This window comes from Macrobrachium rosenbergii, chromosome 53, assembly GCF_040412425.1.
Source record: "Macrobrachium rosenbergii isolate ZJJX-2024 chromosome 53, ASM4041242v1, whole genome shotgun sequence".
NCBI lineage: Eukaryota > Metazoa > Arthropoda > Malacostraca > Decapoda > Palaemonidae > Macrobrachium > Macrobrachium rosenbergii.
The window spans coordinates 16,147,312-16,167,823 of record NC_089793.1 but is presented as its reverse complement, the minus strand read 5'-3'; the positions used below and the strand labels follow the sequence as shown (position 1 = coordinate 16,167,823).

At 37.4% G+C, this 20,512-nt stretch overlaps 1 protein-coding gene and 1 long non-coding RNA gene across 8 annotated transcripts in view; one reads left to right on the top strand and one right to left on the bottom strand.

Annotated features, from left to right (window-relative positions):
• Positions 1-20,512, bottom strand: part of LOC136834318 (uncharacterized) — a 453,859-nt gene that overhangs the window by 37,392 nt on the left and 395,955 nt on the right. The window lies entirely within an intron of this gene.
• LOC136834312 (uncharacterized) overlaps positions 1-20,512 on the top strand; it is a 44,606-nt gene that overhangs the window by 18,906 nt on the left and 5,188 nt on the right. For all 5 annotated transcript variants that reach the window (XM_067096791.1, XM_067096793.1, XM_067096792.1 and 2 more), the window contains exons 2-3: positions 13,438-13,975; positions 17,398-17,994. In XM_067096791.1, the coding sequence (XP_066952892.1) occupies positions 13,694-13,975; positions 17,398-17,994 (879 nt within the window). In that variant the 5' untranslated portion in view covers positions 13,438-13,693. The remainder of the gene's footprint in view (positions 1-13,437; positions 13,976-17,397; positions 17,995-20,512) is intronic.

The following is a 20,512-nucleotide window of genomic DNA, read 5'->3' as shown; positions in this document are numbered from 1 at the left end:
AGAGAGAGAGAGAGAGAGAGAATCTGAAGTAACGACCATGTAGGTAGGAACGTGACTACAAATGCTCACCTCCAAAGATATCCAAAGCTATAAGTATGAAGCGTTCTTGACAAAGGCCAGAAGGTTCAGATAGCATATGCTTATTTTAAAACAGCGTTTTCCTCTTAAAAATGTGAGAAATTCTAAGAAATATATACAAAGTTCGCACCGTCATCAGGGAAAGCTTGTTAGTTAAATTTCTAGTACTTAAGATTATTTTAGCGTGTACCCATTTTTAATAATAATAATAATAATAATAATAATAATAATAATAATAATAATAATAATAATAAAATTACATGTCTATAGCCAAGTCTTGAATAATATCAGAATTCAGAACTAATCATCAGCTATGAACATAATGACTATACTTTCCAGTAACTCTCTCCTGACAGCCGACAAAACACATGACTTCATCTTCAGTTCTAATTGCTTCATTCATGAATGCTTTTGACCACACACAAAAACGTATTCAACTTATAACACAACTTTCCCTTACGATCGTTCTTCTTATTCTTCACGTGACCGGAAAAAGGTTATTAACATTTGCAAAGTAATCTCTGCTAAAAACATTCCGACGACTTCAAGGAACAGTCAGCTTCTGTGCACGTACTAAAGACCATCTTGGCGCTGAGATATTTATAATTATGTTTAAATTGTCTGTTATAATGGGCATTGTTTTGGTATGACACGTATTTATGTACTATTAAAAATAAGCCGTTTCCTGTAATATGGCGCGGATCATCCATACCTTATATGCCGAAAATGGGGTTTACAACTGAGCAGAAAACTAACGCATTATTTACATCATATACCTAAACAGAAGACTCATTAGCAGCGCGTTGAATCCCTTACGCCTACTGAACCACTGACCTTTATTTTGTGGACACTCTCTTTCTTTCTGGATATTAAGGTCCGTTTATTCAATACTTTTTGTGTCTTCCTCTCCTTTCACCTGGTCCAAATATTCCCATTTCTCACCAACCGATCTCCAATCTTCCTAAAAGATGAAACCATCTGAAAATACTCATAACATTTTTAAACACTAAAAGTTTTACCATTTTTACATACTTCCAAGTTTATTACTTTCAATCTCTTTTACCTCACATATAATACACAAAAAATTCATCTCAACAACTTCACTGCCCTTAGGGAGACTTGGGTCAACAATCCCTTTATACATTCCAACTCAGGCCTCCAAAAATGTTCTGCCACATTAATTACTTCACTTATCCTAGACTCCCCTCAACTTCCATCCTATTGCAATCCAATACACCTACTCCCAAACACACACGGGAATCAAAAGCTTCCATTTCTACTATTAACATAACAGACAGCGCTCCGTCTTCTTGGTTTCTAGATACCTTAATAACCTTTCTTTAGCTCATATTTGCTCTCAACTTTATCTTCTTGCAAAAACACTAAAACAATCTTTCGCTAGTTTCTGCACTGTATTATCAACATACTCAAATACGCACAAACATACACATACATACATAAAGAGATATATATATATATATATACATACATATATATATATATATATATATATATATATATATATATGTATATATATATATATATATATATATATATATATATATATATATATATATATATATATATATGTATGTATAGATGAATTACTATTATTTAGGTTTAAGTTTTCAACAAAAATAACTTCACGGGCAGTGACATAAATCACGGGGGGCCAATATTTAAAGCATGTGTCATGCAATGTTAAAAAGTCCTTAGAATTTAATGTTTTCTCCGACGGTAAATATTTAATTTTCATCGAACTTAAAAACGAGCTCTGACTTCAGTTTTTGCTTAGATGAACACAGGAAAGTTCAGTGCAGTTTGGTCTGATTCTCTGCTGTATCTCGTCCAAAATCCTCGAACCAGACGGGTTTGCTCGCTTTATATGGAGATAACATTTATCTACAGATCTGAAGGTCGCTTTTAAAATTCAAGAGCGAGATTAACCTGAATTTCAGTCACTTATCATCAGATTTCACGTTTTGTTCGTTTGCTGTTCTTCATTACAGAGGATCTTCTTCGTCTTTCTCCCACTGTTGTCAATATCAACTGATATTATGTTTAACTTTCCTTGGGTGTAAAAATCCTGTTATTTTACTAAATATTTCCTTACAACCCGCGGCACTGAGTTTTGCAGCCTTGATGTTTTAGTAACTTTCCACGTCATCTTACTGGTATGTGAAGGAAAAAGCATACTTCTTTTGTTATCTTTTGATACTTGTTGCTTTTCTGTTCTTGGTAGGGTTAACCAGGCTTCTCGGTAATAGGATAAGACCTGTCAGTACCGAATTCTTCTTTTCTAGTAAAGATTTTATTTCTGATTTTACACAACTTCGCTTGCGTTGGTCAAATCATAATAAGCACAAAAACAAAAAGCGCCTTTATCCATTAGGAACAATCTATGAAATCATCTGGGCAAAATACTTACAGACTGCTTAATTACCGATAAGCCTTACTCATGGGACCAATCTGGTTCTAGAGTTATCTTCCGATAAACAGAACCCTAATTAAAAGATTTCGCAGTTTAATCAAAATCAGAAAGTTTCACAACAACAAGGCTGGTTAGTATGGTAAAAAAAAAAAAATTGCGATAAGCCTGACAAATCTTTTCCTCGTTCTATGATGACTTTTGAACACCACAAAAATTGCTCGATAACTTAGCATGTTTAATGAACATACTATAACCCCCTCGTAATAATCCCACTATTACAGCATATTCGGGAGGTAGGGCTTTCAATTTCCTTAATATAAGCGTTAACCTGTAATAAGCACTCTAATACTTTTTTTTTTATCTTTAATCATGATTTCTTCAACAGAATGAGACATCTTTCGGGTATGACAGGTAAACAGATAGCCAGATAACGAGGAGAGGAAATGAAGTGCTGCTGTTGGGCACTTAAAGGACTTGTAGTTACACGCTTTGAAAATCTTGAGTCTTTTGTGGACACAGGTAAAAATCATGATCACACCGTGAAATTCATGCGAAATATTCTTCATTGTTGCCTATCGAAAGCCATTATTAGCAAAATTAATAAAACCAGCATGCAAAATGCCTTATCCTCTTCTAAGATCTGCTTAAATTATTGTCAGACGCGGCATATACTATTCATTCTTTAGGTATTAAAACTTACTCATTATAACAAAGCTCACTGGTAACCGAGGTGATACAAAACGTTAACACCAATGAAAATCGTTTAAGAGAGAATTTATCAGGGTGCCTGATATCCTACGAAGAAGGAAACCTGGATATCTGATATAATGTCCTTCTCAGTGGAGACACTATTCCCATTCGTCACAGCTCGTTAGCGAAGCGGAGACTACCTTGGCGGCGAGAGATGGCCACGACCAAATAAGTTCCTTCCGATTACATATGCATAAGGCCAACTCCAAAAGGTACGAGGCCCTGGTTTGTATTGTGCTCGACGACGACGTCGACACTCATCGCCCCAGGGGCTGGGGGAAGCTGTTGGACGAGCTTCATCCACGTCGTCATTTGTTTCTTGAGAGAATCACCTTGCTCTCTCTCTCTCTCTCTCTCCCATTTGGAGGTGTTTCATGGGATAAAAAAAGGCTTTTTATTGGCTAATTTTCCTGATGTTTTTCCTCTTCTCTCCTTTAAAAGCAAAGCAAGCGCATACGTCTTTTCTTCTTCTTATTTTTATCATTCATGCTCAATTTATGTTACACAAAACTAGCTCAAATTTCAATTGAATAATAGATACCTAACAAATGGTGACCTTATTACACGGCCACCTTTAAATGCAAAGATTTATCAGCGTCTTTCGAACAATAAACAAACTCCCTTCTTCCATCCAGCTCGGTAATGCTCACAACTTCGCAGATTATACTCTTCTAACAAACAAGTAATTTGCAAGATCTCTCTTCAGCTGGGCTCATTTTATGTGCCACGACTTCGCGAGGATTTAGAACTCACATTAAATCTATTTACCGCAGTTGATACCACGGTTCCTTATTAGGTTTCTGGGAAGTTATTGCATACACACACACACACATTATAAGCAAACGAAGACTCCGGATTAGCTCACCGTGTACTTAAAGTCCGTAGAAGGAATTTGCTTATAACAATCTACACGGCAGTGCATTAACAACATTCCGTAAACGATGGTATAAGATTGCCCTTACTGTATGATAGAGTGTTGACTTAAATGATACTAATTTCTTGTGGTGCAATTCGCTTGAAATACTTACTGCCTAAAATAAGCTTACACAATCCACGGTAAATTGCCTACGCGCCTTTTAGTTGTGTTTACTATGACGAAAATTTACGACTGCCACCAAACGGTTGCGCCATTCTTGGCTCTGAAGAGAGATGAGCTTAAGAAGATAATTTCCTAGTATACTTTACACTACTCTGCTTAATATGATTTGCCACAGCCTACGTGTTACAAACATATTCCAAAATGTAAGATTGCTTTGTATGTAGAATTACTTCAAGATGCTGAAACGTCTTACAGATCTATTTTTATTGATATTTCTAATAACGTGTTCTCTCTTAGTCATTTAATTTACATTTTCTTACATTTCAAATGCTACTGCTTCTGGAAGTCAAAATTACTAGAAGAACTGTGATTTATAAAACATTCTAATATTTACTGAACAGTATGTGTCCCACGAAGCTATGCTGTGGTAATTTGACAAAACTAAATCAATGTTTTCGAATAAATGAAAAGAATATGTTAGAAGGCGTTACAATTTGTTGAGGTACATAATTTATTAAAGGTACGCATTGTGTAAAAAAAAAAATAGTAAAAAATGGAAGATATTCTCTTTATTGATCTTGGCTTATTTTCCCTGCAGCCAATCCGCCATTTAACCTCCTAAGAATAGCAACGAAACATGACCTCGCCTGCTGCGTGATGGCCGAAGGGAGGAAAACTTAAAAATAGGTTCCCCTCCTCTTTTCGTTTCCCAAATTGCAGGTCACGTATTAGAGGCAGCGTTAGAAATTTAGGGGAACCACCACGGAATGCGAAATTTTGGAACAGCCATGAGACCACCTCTCTTTCCGCTCTTTCCCTCAAATGAGGAAAATCTATATTTTGTGTCTCCCAAATGAGCAGATATACACGCGTACGGATACAAATGAAACAATTTCATTACACACAACATATTGTTGCTACACACACACACACACACACACACACATTATTATATATATATATATATATATATATATATATATATATATATATATATATGTACATACATACAATGTCGATTGTATGTATGTACATTTGTTTGTGTAAGATGAATTGTTTGACATCGGTCAGAATCATTACACGTTTCAAGACAATGACGCGTTTCAAGACAAAGACACATTTTGTTTCATGTCATTTATTTATTTATTTTTTAATTATTATTTTTTTTTTTGCGACTAAAAGCTATCCTCTGGTGAATGATCTTTAAATATCCACTGATAGGCAATAGACCACGTGATATTAAATATCAATTTTAATCTATTTCATGCAAACCACCTTCTTCTTCGCAATCATCTGAGATCACAATACGGTCCTGAATGGTGTTCTTGGTACCAGTGCCAATTCTTGGACTCCCTAAGACCGTTCGCTGCCCATCCGTTCAATGGGAGCCAGATAAGCCATCGTCCTTTCTCCTTTAAATACTGATTCAAAGATGACGAAATCCGCGCAAGAAACTTCCACGGCATCAGCAGCCTCATATATCTACAGAGAAGCTTAACAATAGCGCGTTAACGAGTACACCTGTTCCACACCGTAGAGCCATACACATGAAAACAAGGAAACATATAGAAATTCATAATTTTAAAACGGCCACACAATGAAAGTAGGATGCCCATAAGAATGAAAGAAGGGAATGAATAATGCTCCTCTCCATTTTAAGAGAGGATTTACAACGAAACAAAAGCTGCCATTTACATATGAAAGGAGCTCCCGTGGCAGGAACTTTTGAATGGCTTCGCTTGCTACCAGTGATATTTAAAGATCATTCACCAGAGGATAGCTTTTAGTCGCAAAAAAAAAAAAAAAAACTAATTAAAAAAATAAATAAATAAATGACATGAAACAACAAAATGTGTCTTAGTCTTGAAACGCGTCATTGTCTTGCAACGAGTAATAATTCTGATCGATGTCAAACAATTCACCTTACACAAACAAATACTCACGTGCTTGAATAATGAAAACAGAAACAAGCAAAACAGAAGCGAGACGAAAACACAACCACGTCAATAAATAAACGAACAGATGAATGAAATTACCTTTCTCTTCTCTTTCAAACTTGAGACCATGCCGTACCCAGGCTGGGTCAAGACTCTGCGACACGTTACCGTTGAGGTTTGCAACTCATTTCCCTTCGGGCCAATCGCTTTTTACCTCGGTTCGCATTCCCACAGCGGAGAAGAGGCTGGCGGAGTGCTTGCGCGCTCGCCACTTTCGGCTTGGGTTATTGGCACGGTAACGGTCATGCTGACCATTTGATTTAGTGCGGTCCTCTCGTTATTTGATGTCTCAATTCTTTTACCGCGTTTGGTAATACACCAGAGAGAGAGAGAGAGAGAGAGAGAGAGAGAGAGAGAGAGAGAGAGAGAGAGAGAGAGTGTTTTATTTGGAAGGCTCTGATGTTTATCTAAACATTGATATAAAATTCGTGTGTGTGTGTGTGAGAGAGAGAGAGAGAGAGAGAGAGAGAGAGAGAGAGAGAGAGAGCATTTTATTTGGAAGAGCTCTTTTGTTGATATCTAAATTTATTGTGTTTAGTATGAGAGAGAGAGAGAGAGAGAGAGAGAGAGAGAGAGAGAGAGAGAGAGAGAGAATTTCAGTCAACAATTACACGTAGTTGGAGCGTACCTACAGGGGCACTCGTGCATTGCAACATAATTTTCAGCTTGAGAATATTAAACACTCCAGCGGTATGCCTCCTGGATCATCGTAATTCCTAACAATGAATTTTGTGACTGAACGAAGGTAATCCAAACGTTATTTCAGCTGATTGGCTTGTTAATTGGAAGCAAGAACTACATATTTGAACTTTCGTCGCGTCGAAAGAACAATTCGTGATGTTAATGGACAAAATCATGAAAAAGCTTAAATTTTAGATGCTGAATATGCTGAATTTCGTCTTGTTTAAGTATTTTTTAAAGTATTTTTTCAGTCTATTCGTATAATTATTATAGTGACATTCAGGGGTATATGTTGAAAATACTTTAGATTTTTCTTTGATTCTGTAAACAGTCATAACCTCAAAATTGAGTCACTAAAATTCTTCAGAAAGTAAAATTGCCTTGATTTAATCGACTCTATTACTTTTCAGCTAGTAAATAAGATGCGAATTATTCTTTACTTTGTTGTATTTAAATGAACTTCTCTTCTATTTCCTATTTTTCACTTATTTCACACATACGAATCCATTCTGAAATACATGCAAATTATTTCTATTAATTATGACAATATTTATGACTCTTGAGTTTCGAAGTAATCAGTATTAAAGTATACACTTGTTGTTGTTTAAGATTAAGCTGACCTTATGCCAGCACGGGGTCTTGCTCTAGTAGCAGCCCAAAGAAAAGTATATTTTCCATAAGTCTTAACATAAATTTTACGTGAACTATTCCTCCCTTCCCTGACAATGAATGGTTGATTGATCAACACAAAATACTAAAAAGAGGAACAAGAACACTTGATCCAAAAGGGGAGACCGTATCTTCCAGAGAACATTATCATCTCTTAAGTCAGATTCGAGAAAATCGAGACTGACAGGTATCGATCAGTCTTAAATTACAAGAATGTGGTCCGGACAAGACTTCATAGCAGGTTGGGTGACACAGTCTGTGCTGCTGGCAGTAGCAGTAGAGCTGAATGACCTGGAGACAGAAATCCGTAATAATAGCAATAAAAACGCTGTAATGGTGACTTCGGTTTCAGAATGCTGTCACACCAGTTACATTTTCTTTTGGGAAAATCAAGGCTTAATCGATTTGACCCTTTTTCCTGTGCGTGTAGTTTTGGATATTAAAATATTAACCAGCGGAGCACCAAGAATTTACCTCCCAAATAAAGCAGTTTTCCGTTTAAATCAAGGAAATCACATTTCCTCATTTTACTCAAATAGGTTTAACCGTTGCATTACTGAAGTAATCCTCGCTTTGAATTCTTCTGAAATATTTTTGATTTTGGGATGTCTTTTTCTTTACCTGTAGAGCTACTCAGTTGCAAAATTTAGAATTTGAGCCAATTTTTGTTCTCATCTTTTTCCAACAAAAATACAGATGAAAGCGACGAGCCAACGGGCGCGGTCCTTTCACTACGGGAACAAGCTCATATAGATTCATCTTGATGGAAGGGGAGAAACATTACATTCGCAAAGATTCTTAAGGATTTTAGAGGCAGAATAATGAAAGAATTTTTTAATAAGAAATACCATAATATTGTACGAAATGTCACTCGAGAGTGAATATTTCTAGACAGATAGCACTGTCATTGATCTCTCCATATAAAAGTTATTTCTCTGCAGCGGATGATAACGAAATCATGACCCGATTTCGGCAATGACCTCACAGTAAACACATAAGAAAACCACGTCGTTCGACTGCCGGTTACGAGAATTGTGCGGGACTCGGCCTAAAATGAACAGATACCCACTTGGCTTCAAGAGGCCCCAATCGTGTTCGTCCAGAGGCAAGTTTGAAAGTTGTTTGACAAGAAAGCGACACTTCAGCTACTAAAAACCTACACACACGCGCGCACATACGCACTCACTTACGCACACGCGTGCTCAAGGTTCTCCACGTTACAAAACGGCCATTCATCAATACACATATTGGATGTGTTTGCTCCACAGAAGGAGTACGTTAGTTATCTTAAGCCCAACTTCATACACACTGGATATATATATATATATATATATATATATATATATATATATATATATATATATATATATAAATACTTACATGTATACATATACACATTTATATATGACAGGTTCGTGATTTGTACCATACATAAACGGCTTAAAAAAGTAGGTTAATAAGGTTACAGAAGTCCGTAATTAAGAGGAGCAAGGGGTTTTAATTGCTAAGACCCAGAAAGTAGTGATCAATCATGTCACATGCATTAAACATGAGGATTTCCTGGTGAGCGAGCGTGTCCTTTGGCGGGCTGGTCGTGATTTGGATTGCCATTTTCGCATGACTTACAGGAATTTTATTCTGCATAGAAAGAAAATTACGTCGCTGAAAAGTAAATCTTGGAAATTTAATGGATATTACCTCGACGGAAAATTTGTTAAAAATCTTAAAATTATTACTGATTTGGTTATTGTCTTCAATTTTTAATTTAACTATTCTTTGGGTGGCGTGCGTGAAATTTAATTTGGTTTTGCTTTTGGCTTTTTCCGAATTTGCCATTCCAAAAACTGAAAAAAGCCATTCCAAAAACTATCATGCAGCAATTACAGGCATAATTACGCATACGCCCGAGCTCAAGCGCACATCAAAACATCCCCGAAATTAGGCTTACAGCACTAGTGATGTTTGTTGCTTTAATTTAATACTAATATTTCCTACATTCTCTCTCTCTCTCTCTCTCTCTCTCTCTCTCTCTCTCTCTCTCTCTCTCAACACAGCGTTTATCAAAGTCCCGTCAAAAGCAAAAGTCTTGAGATTAGCCAAGACTTTATTTTAGATTACCTTGTGGTACATCGTTCAGATTTGGGAAAAGTTAAGAGTACACAAAAGCAGCAGTTTCTTTACTTCGGTCAACCCACCGGTTGCAAAGGCGCACAAAGTTAGAAATGTAAGCCAAGAGTCATGAGCTGTACAAAAAAGAAGTTATGATTCTGATACGCACATAACGTACAAAACCCACGAACCAGATGGACATATTCAAAACAATACTTCCAAGAAAAATGAAAGGAAAGAAAAACAAGAAGTAGACATGAAGGCGCTTTGCAACTGAACAATCTAGAAGTTTTGAAATTTAAAGAGACTGACTATGACTTGCACATTTACTAAGCTTGTCAAAATCATTAGGCAAAGCTATGTAACTCAGCTATACAATGACACAAGTTGAAATATTATACAGTATATATTATACCAATTACTCTAAACGGTTGAATTTAAAACTAATTAAGATAAAACTTCCGCAGCTGCTCCGGAAACATTTTAAATATTATTTCGAAAAATGTTAACGCATATTTGAAATACTTGCACGAAACTAAACAACTGATATTTACATAATCTACAAAAATAAAAGAAAATGCCTGATGTACCCGAGACGAAAGTTTGAATGCAGGTTCCACACTGTTGGAGGCAACTGCGCGCAGACTTCCTTATATAACATAATCGATAAAAACATGTTTTAGGTGTCAGGAAAATTGATTAATGATCACTGCTGGAAAACGAATACATTACCTGGAGCCCGCGTGTCTGGCAGGAAGACCAATCTCGGTCAGGATGACAGGTAAAAACAGACTTGCCAAGAAACATTCATCTTCGCAAAAAAAAAAAAAAAAAAAAAAAATTCACAAAGGAATTCATCTACGGCAAAGACTAGTCTAAAAATGGAATGATCACCTCAGATGACAATTAACCCAAAAGTGGAAGGTTCACCAAAGATAACAATGAACTGAATTAAAAAAAAGAAAGGTCCGTGTAAGATAATAATTAATCTAAAAAAGATCTGATACTGGAACGTTCATCTACGACATAAATGAATTCAGAAAGGGAACATTCATTTATGACAACTGTGAATTTTCTGACGGATCGCTCATTCACGGGAGCAGTTAATTTAAAAATGAAACATCAATCTACAAGTGGATAAAAAAAAATGGAAAATTTATTCGCTCATCTACGAAGTAATGATTTGAAGAAATACCTGAAACAACCAAGAAGGATGAGTGTAAAATTAAAAGAATGCCAGTACACTACAAGTATATTCATGCCAGTATTAAGCCTTAAATGTGGTTTGTTTAAAAAGGACGAGGTATGAACAAGTTTCGTGCATTACCACAGTTACACCTTCAGCACATGAAGTCAGGTGTCACGTAACCGCAGTGTTTTTCAATCGAAGTATCCTCTTTTTTTTTTTTTGTCACGATTGATTAATGGACACTTTCGATTAGGGATTTTGTAGTTGTTAACATGTCATTCTGCGACTACAGTCAATAACACGCCACGAGACTGTGGTGTAACGCGCAAAGGTTTCTCGCCATATGATAAAGTGAATTTTTAAAATTCCTGAACAACTTTCAGATTCGTTAGTCTAGTTATCCGTGGAATTCTTTTTTATTACATTATTTATCAGAGTCATGCAGCAAAGAGGAGACTTATAAGTTGATCGTAGCCTCTCTTTAGAAAATCGGCAAACTATGTGCCAACGAATAATAAAGCATATATACTAATATTTGAAACTTCTACATGTTTTAATAACTTTCAGGAAAAGAATAACAATTTTGGATGACCATTCACTAAGGATGTGTGTGTGTGTGTGTGAGAGAGAGAGAGAGAGAGAGAGAGAGAGAGAGAAGAGAGAGAGAGAGAGAGAGAGAGAAATTCTAGTTTGTTGGAACCAGGAGGTAATCAAGTAAACATCGTATTTGAGGCCCCATTTTCTACGCACAGGTACAATAAGGAAGCCCGTGTTAGGATGGCGTATGAGTCATAAGTATTCATCGCAGCTTATAAACGACCAGGTTCTCGGATAAACAAGACTTGTATTCAGCGTCAGTACTACTTGGCCTCTGAGTCTACGAAATGATAACCAATAGAGTTTGTGATATAGCAACGGATCTTTTCGGTTCAAGTGGTTTCAACTTGGGAACAGAGTAACATAGAACATCAGTCAATTGTTTCAGTGATTTTTCGGCTGACTGTTATTTAGGTGTATATATAACTGGTTGTTGATTCACACTTCGTTATTTATGTACCATCTTCTCTATTCTTGGCCCTGCGTTGTTTTTGTTTTGTTTTTTATATTACACACTTGGCAACTGTGTAGATTGTTGACTGACATGTGAATGGTTTATTACATTACTTCCCACTACGAATAATGAAAACTATATTTAAAAAATCATCTACTTTTTTTCTACCGCTGTAACTTCTCCGTCTAAATCTGTCGTCATCTCTATGCGTTACGGAATTTCCTTACACACCCGGAATGCAAGTACCTAACCCGCCCGGTTATGACGGAGGACTTGGCGTTTTCCCACTACATGACGTCAGTTAAGTTCTAGTGACGTTATTCGGAATCATCTAGGAAACCATTGAATTAATATCTGAAAGAGTAAAATGTACATTTTAAGCAGGAAGTGAAAATTAGATAATGCATGGTTTATGGGAATTTAAAATAAATCAGCATAACCTTTGTTCATGAATATTCTGAGACCCCTTGTTATGCAGAGCATCCGGGATATCCAGTTCAATTTATCGGGCGGAATCCGCCGCTACTTAGCTGCACCCCAGGCCATTTCCAGCTAGAATAACGGCCACTGTCTTGGCTTGTTTTCGCCGGGGGCATGACGCGTCGTTCCTCTCTGGCGATGAGAACTAGCTTTCTTTTATTGTCCACAACGATCCATTCATATCCGAATCACGAACCAGACTCGGCTTCCTTCTTAGTCACCGGGTGCTCGATGCTGCGAAGCTGATTGTATTCGCCAGGGTGATATAACACTAAGAGTCTTGTTCGTTTCTAGAATTCAAGACGTTAGTTTTGAATATCCCCTTGCCATGCTGCCGCTAAGACTATGAAAACACGATGGCTGCTAATTCAGTGATTAATTAAATAACTCGACAATCGCGCTTTAAGTAAAACCGCAGAGCAAATCGTTTATTTCCAACGATCCATATGTACTACAAAACTCTTCATACGTATGTATTGACTGAAGAACCGCAATTAGCCACTAACCTTTATGTAATTAATAATTATACTGCTGCTCACGAACATTTTCAGTGTTTGAAAACTGTTATTATCGTCATTCACAATGAAAATGCAACCTTATTGTGAAACAAAGAGGGTAGAAATTATATTAAACAAAATACTTAAAAAGGATAGATCTGAATACATAAGTAAGGATACATACCGTAAAATAATATATTTAATTATAAACACAGACCTTAGATGTGGTCGAAGCGGTAAGGAGGCTATGGCACATTCCAAGGTTTGAAATATCGGTTAGATGGTCACTACCCAACGTACGGCGATGCCAAGTTGCCAATGGCAGCACGGATGTATGTTCCAGTCAATTAAGCAAAACTTCATTGAATTTAGGGAGTGCTGCGCGCTCTCACCGACCACCAGAAGTAGCCTTAGCTGTCATTTAAAAAAATTTTAAAAATAACTCTTATTAATTTTTATTTTTCAGGTAATCAAAGTGCCCAAGTGACAGGAAAACAAAAAACTCTTGACGTGAACCAAATAAAAATCCCTGAAAGTGCTGCAAAGACTTGGCAGTCAAAGTGATATGGAAATCAGAGAGCAAGAGACTGCCAAAAGTATTTCGGTGAACAGCACTATGAAGAAAGGTTGATAACTTCTGCCTGTTCTCATAAATTCGGCAAGACATTTAGGACCCATGAACTGCCTATGCTGGACAACAAAATGAGAAATACAGCACTGTTATGGCCCCGTCAACGGATTCAACATGGCGACCCCCAGCGACGGATACCTCGTGGCCGCCTCCTTCCCCGGAGCCTGCCATCCACTCCCCACCGCCGGAGTCCAGCCCCTGGAGGCCTCCAACCTCCCCCCGTGAGGTGGCCTCCTCTGTGGTCGCTTCCGTGCAGTACGTGACCTCATCCGTAAGACTCCTCTTCACTGGATGCTTCCAGTGCCAGTCCCTGAAGGGCGGATGCTGGAGGCGGCAGGAAGAACCAGACGGCGCCTGGTTTGACTGCGACAAAGTGAGTGACGGTCATTGGGGCTCTTCCTTGTTTACGTGTAGGAGTTTAACAACCAAACTTCCTCTGTTTTGACGGGATATGGAGGGAAGACCTACAACACACACATGCGTATCCTCTCACAGAGATGGCCAGGCTAACAAGCTGTAAAAGTTGGGAAGTTTCACAAACTTTTGGACAGACATATGTAACTTTTTTCTTTCTGACAAACTAGGTTTTCCTTCCATGTCTTGTTCATGCATGGCAACTAGTTCGCTTTGTGTTTTTTGATGTTTTATTTAAGTTTATGCACTAAAATCCAAACGTCTCCAATTAGCTCTAATGTGACACAGTAATCAACGCTAATACAAAATCACGAACTTTTCGACTTACATGTTAAACAGACTGGTTAATATTAATATCTTGTGCTTTGGTATTAGAAGACAACAGAGTTGACCTACTTGTACTACACTGAAGATATTTAAGTGAGATTAAAAAAAAGAAATAATTGTAACTTTTAAGTGTTGTTCTCTCAAATCACTTTTGATACCACATTTTCTCCAATGAAACCTAAACCTATGTAATTTTTTCTTTAATACGAGTTCAATATTGGCTAACACCACTGTGGATACTGTTCATAAAATTTAGTGGGTTCAACTGCAAACGAAGTTTAGTCCGTCACTGGTCGGATATTAAACAGTGAAATGTAATCTGCATAAAGCGAGCAGCCTTAATATCTTTAAGAATCGGTTTATTATTATTATTATTATTATTATTATTATTATTATTATTATTATTATTATTATTATAAATTTAACAACCTACAAAATACTGTGTCACATTTCTAGATTTGTTCCTAAATTAGAGGTGAAAATTGGAACAATGCAAAGTTAAAGAAGACCAACAAGAACGGACGAACAGTACACGATAGAAAGCCATACAATTGAGGGCATAAGGTACGCTGCAACTACTCTACAGTGAGCCGTGTTGTGCCATGAGAACCCAACTGAAGACGCTAACCACTCCCCTCTCTCCCAACGCCGATAATGCATATAAATGCGCAACGATTATTCACGCGGCGTTGAGTATGCATAGCTCCCTGTTCATAAAAAATTAATAAAAAATTACCCTTGAAGAATGTCTACTTCAAGTGCAGCAAACCTTAAAGAACAATCACATAATCGATGATAACATGTTCATATCCTGATTGATAACATGAATAGTAAAAAGCAAAGTGAGATAAAACGATAATGCAACAGGTGTCGGGTCTACGTATTGATTTTATCGAGCTATTCACAAACTTGTTATGGAGACATTTCCCTGTTTAATATTCGCTAATAATTCGCTGACAGAGTTCAGAAAAAAATAAGCATGATATAATGATTACGACTGACTTCTCTCGCACTTCGACAGCGTAATTAAGTTCATTAGCACCCAATTAAGGGTGTTAAGATAAAAATAACATCCAGCTGTAATTAGACAACAATTCTTTGAGTAGTAGGTTATTAAAACATGACCATAATTTGTATCGCTGTCGACTGTATAATTTCTTATGCATATGAGGCGGTTATCTTCTGCTGATCCCTAATTATGTGTTGGGTTACCCTGAAATTTATACTTGCAATGTTCATTCATTTTACTTTATCTTGGTTGGAAATAAAGATGAGAAATTTTAGATAATTAAAATCAAGTGGTAACCGCCTTATCTCGGGATGTTTTTCTTCAAAGAACTCTTGGTATTAGTCAAAATTTTATATGACGAAGTATACTTGAGGGTTTTAGAATTTCCAATTCACAGTAAATTAAATTTATTCTTAGCAATGGCAGGGGTTTCTGTTGCACCAGCTCCAAAGACTGGAGCCCCTCACAGGTGGTGAACCCACTGTGGAAATAAATGCCCCCTTGGTGGCGAAAGACTATCCATTTTGAAGCAAAAGGCGTCCAAGCTGTAGTAAAACACGTCATAAATACACGTCGGAAACTTATCGCATACGTATCACAAACAGTTGAAAACAAGCCAGCCACAGTTCATGGAGAACGAAACTTTGGCAAATGCTGGATAGTATGAAGCCCTCGTCAAGACTACTTATAACCTGCATTTAACCTGTTTGTGACGTGTTCGCGCTAAATTTCTGAAGTGTATTCATCACAATTTACTGCAGTAAGATGCACTCTTAGGTTAGCACTTCTAATGTGGACTGCTACCACAGTACTACAAAACAGTATCTCTAGCGGAAGTTGTGGAACCCTTGATAAGTTGTGGAACCCTTGATGGGAGGAAATGCCCCCTAATTAGCAGACAGGCCGCGTTTCATATGAGGCCAGTGGTATCCAGATCTTTGCCCCTGTAGAATATTTGGAAAGTGATGGCATTTTCACCACCCTGAGTGAAGTAAAAGTCATCAAATGGCAGAGAATTGGGTCTACAGTCCCATACCCTGTAATTGATATTAAAGCAGAAAAACAATTAAGGTTATTAAAACGTGTATAATTTGGTGGTTTTAGTCAGGTGAAGATTTGATTTGATTTATGAAAACTTTGCTATAACGCCAGGCAATGGGGCACTTTCAGCCATTTGGTGCTTAAGAGAGTGAAAAGAGGGAGTTGGAGTGGTTGGACACCAAGATGGAAGAAAGGAAGAGGGAACTGAGATAAGGTAAAAGTTTACAAACTAGGTACACTGAGGGGAAGAAGGAACGCTGAAAACAACCTTCGGTAAAGGATACAGTGCACCACATGAGGTACACTGACGAGAAATATTGGCAGAGGTCTTGGGAGTGATGCCTTTAAAATGCAGGAGGTACAAAAGTAGTATGTAGAAGATAAGGGAAAGTGGCCCAATGTGGTTAGGATGAAGGGAATTGATGGGTCTCTGTTTGGGCATGAGGGTGAAGCTGACGTGTAGATTTTTGCAATGGAATTCATTTAGGAAATGGTTCAGTATTTAGTGGATGAATAAGGTATTTTCAGTTATTTTGTTTACCTGAAGGGCTACCCCTAGTAGGAAAACCTGGTAACTACTGTCTGCTAGTCACATGTATTCATTCCCATAGGCACAATAACTTTATTCCTCGATTTCCTCATAAGTTTAGGTTAATAACTGGCCCAACATGCTAAGAAAGAAGGATTGTGAGGAAATTAAGTACTCAACGGGCTGTTATTATTGTATGTACAAGTCCTCCTTCAATCAAAATTTACTACTGAATGGTCCAGTCATAATCTGGTATATGGTACAATGTAACTATGAATCACAGATTACTGTTTTCCTTTAGCGAAATTTAGGCAGATCCACAAACTTTAATGATTTATTGATTATATAATTAAATGAAATTTTTACTTACGAAATTTGGCCATTGCAGTTAAGCATTATTTTCTCACTGAAATTGATAAAGCTGTTTAGTTTATCCATGCACTGATGGGCACTAAACTTCCTATTCTCTCCGCAGCTCCAAGTGGAACACCCGTATTGCTATGTCAACCCTGTTGCGCTGACGGACCCAGCACCTAGTGAGGATGCAACCACACCAAACGGCACAGTTCTCTCTCAGCAGCCGAGGGCAGAACCAAGGTCACCATCCTCGCTGACTCCCTCCGCAAAATCCCCTGCTAAATGTCCTACGAACCTTGACGTACCAAAGGACATTGTAGCCAACGGAGTCGCTAGCGACGGGGTGTCAGCCGTCAAGGGTGACACGGTTATTTACAAGAATGGTCGCATCAGAAGCAGCCTGGTGGAATCGTTTGCGGCTAAGCTTGAGGCCGACCTGAGAAGGATCGAGTGCGACCGTCAGAGGGCCGAGGGCGAGCTTCTGAATGTGAACGACGTCCGGATAACGGCGGATGAGGATGTGATATCCTTCCCAGACTACCTCTGCGCTGACGTTGATTTCTTTAAGGACGGAGGGACGGACATTCCCTATCAGTACGATGGCTTCAACGGCAACCGTCGCCTCGAACACGAAGTGTGGAAGCCGTCAGAACTTGAGGATGTGTTTGAATGCTATAATATGGCTGCTTTTTACTCTTATGGTGCATCGACGCAGGTGAGATCATACTACAGTTCCATTATTTTTGAAATTTTTGTATTGTTTACATTCAACATTCTACTCTAAGGTAAAAGAACTAGCTTTATTATTTATTTTTGTTACATGTTATATAGAATCTTTATAATTTCACGTCCTGTTATATAGGACAGTAGATATCTTGCACTTTTAGGGAATGAAACAATTGTTATTTTCTTTTAAAAATCAAGCTGTATTTTGTTAATGCGACTGCACCAATCAATATTAGCTGAGTGTAATCGACATCACGGCGTTCCTAAGAATAACAGGACTACGCTAATGAAGCTAAACAGACGAAGCTACAACAGGGCGCACAGTCCTCCCTTAAAAAGCCCAAGAATGCTAATACTGAAACCTGAAAAATTCTGTTTTGAGAAAACTCAAAAGTGTGGCACACGAACCACCCTCATCTACATCTCATCGCCACCGGATGATTACCTTAGTCTCCGAAGTCTTAATTCCTTCTCAGAATTCAAATGAACCAGTTTTACAAATGAGATGAACAACGATAATAGACACAAGAATGCGCATGTTATGGCTTCTTTGCACCCTGTGTACAGTGACTCACGCGTGGAGAGTTTTCGTTCTATTTCCCGGAGCGATAACATTTTAAGGCAGTGTTGGCTAAGAGTGGTGTAGAAAGTTCGCTGTTTGTAGGAGGAGCGCATAAATAATCCTACTGTATTGCTACACTGCTTATTTCAGTAACAAGAAAATATTCGTACCACATTCACGTAAACAATGTAAGCAGAACCAGTTGAACAGCAAAACATTTCCTAATGAATGAATAAAGGAAAGATGAATTAACGAAGAGCTTCTCGTTCCATAGCTGCAAACAAGTAAAAGCGAGTTCCGGTTAACTTATTCTTGGCAAAGAACCGACGAACTGCATCGCGTCTTCAGCTGCAGTCTTCCGGACAGACTAATCCCATTTCCCCAGACACAGCAATCTAGTTAAAAAGAGGCCCCAGATTAGCCTTTTGAGGGAAAGGCGGGGTGGGGTGGGAGGGAAGGTCTGGAAGGAGGAGGAGTAACGGGCGGGGGTGGGGGGGGGTGTGTGTGTTGGAGAGGCAGAACGAATGCAGAGTTTGGACGAGCTCAATGTCATGTCCGCCAGATTGTTTATGCAAGTAAAGCACGAAGGCTTGATCTAAATGGCATCAGCTATGACTGGTTCTGCCATATCTGTCGTAGCGTTGGGAAAATGGTCGCACTGCGTAGACTTCGGTGATTTTTTTTTCTTAGATCATAAACATTAAATTTTCTTCAAAAATGTCCCTAGGTGGATTTAGTTTAATTTAACATTTCTTTTTAAATGTTCGCACTGCATAGGCTTAGTTTTTTTATATCATGAACATTAAATTTTCTTTAAAATTCTCGTTGCGTGGGCTTCGTGAAATTTAACCGTCTTGCTTAATATTAAGAGCATTTCCTTACCTTCGCTTCCCGGAATACTTGCATTAAAACCGAGTGAAAGAATGTCGACTATTTTTACTCAAAATAATTTCTGTTAAAAAAATATTCTTGGAACGGAATGCATGTCTTTCTCGCGAATTTTACCCATCGTGTGACTTGCCAATCATTCCAAGAAAGGATGTCATACAGACTGATATTCGATAAAGATATGAAATGTCAATTACCATCCGCTCTTCAAAGTCAATCGAACCAACGTATTATTATATTATTATTAGTTGTAGTACTACTTACAGACTTATGCAGAGATTCAAATGGAACAAGCCAAAATGACGTTAAACAGTGCGAGCTTACACTTAGAAGAAGTACCCATGATATATATATATATATATATATATATATATATATATATATATATATATATATATATATATATATATATATATATATTTCTTCTTCTTCTTTATCGTGCTTTTTCCCATTTTTTTATATAGAATAAGCTATATATATACTCCATTAAATACCATCAGTTTTGAATGAGGTCCTTTTAGTATATATATATATATATATATATATATATATATATATATATACCATATATATATATATATATATATATATATATATATAATGTATATATATATATATATACTCATATATATATATAATTAATAAAGAGTATGGGGAAGAGAATATGGCAGAATAAAGATGAAAACGTACCAACAAAACATTAACAAACAAACAAACAGAACAGATGCAAGCGGGTAAGGAAAACCAATAAAACACGTAGTTGTGAATAACCTTTCGCTTGGTGAACAATTCCAGGAACGATTCCAGGAAGAATAACGTCCAACAACTCAACAAACAAAACTAAGAACACTGGAGCAAAGAAACCCGCAAAAATAAGGCGCACAAAGTCTCTGAGTCACGACTATTTCTCTCCATTTTTTTTCTTTCGAGAACAACTGTACTTTTATACGTCACTGTATTCTTTGTATCATGATGAATCATCCTTCTTACTGTCTCTGAATTCCTTCATTTAAACCCTACTTGAATATCCGTGCAGTCTCATAATTCATATGAGAGG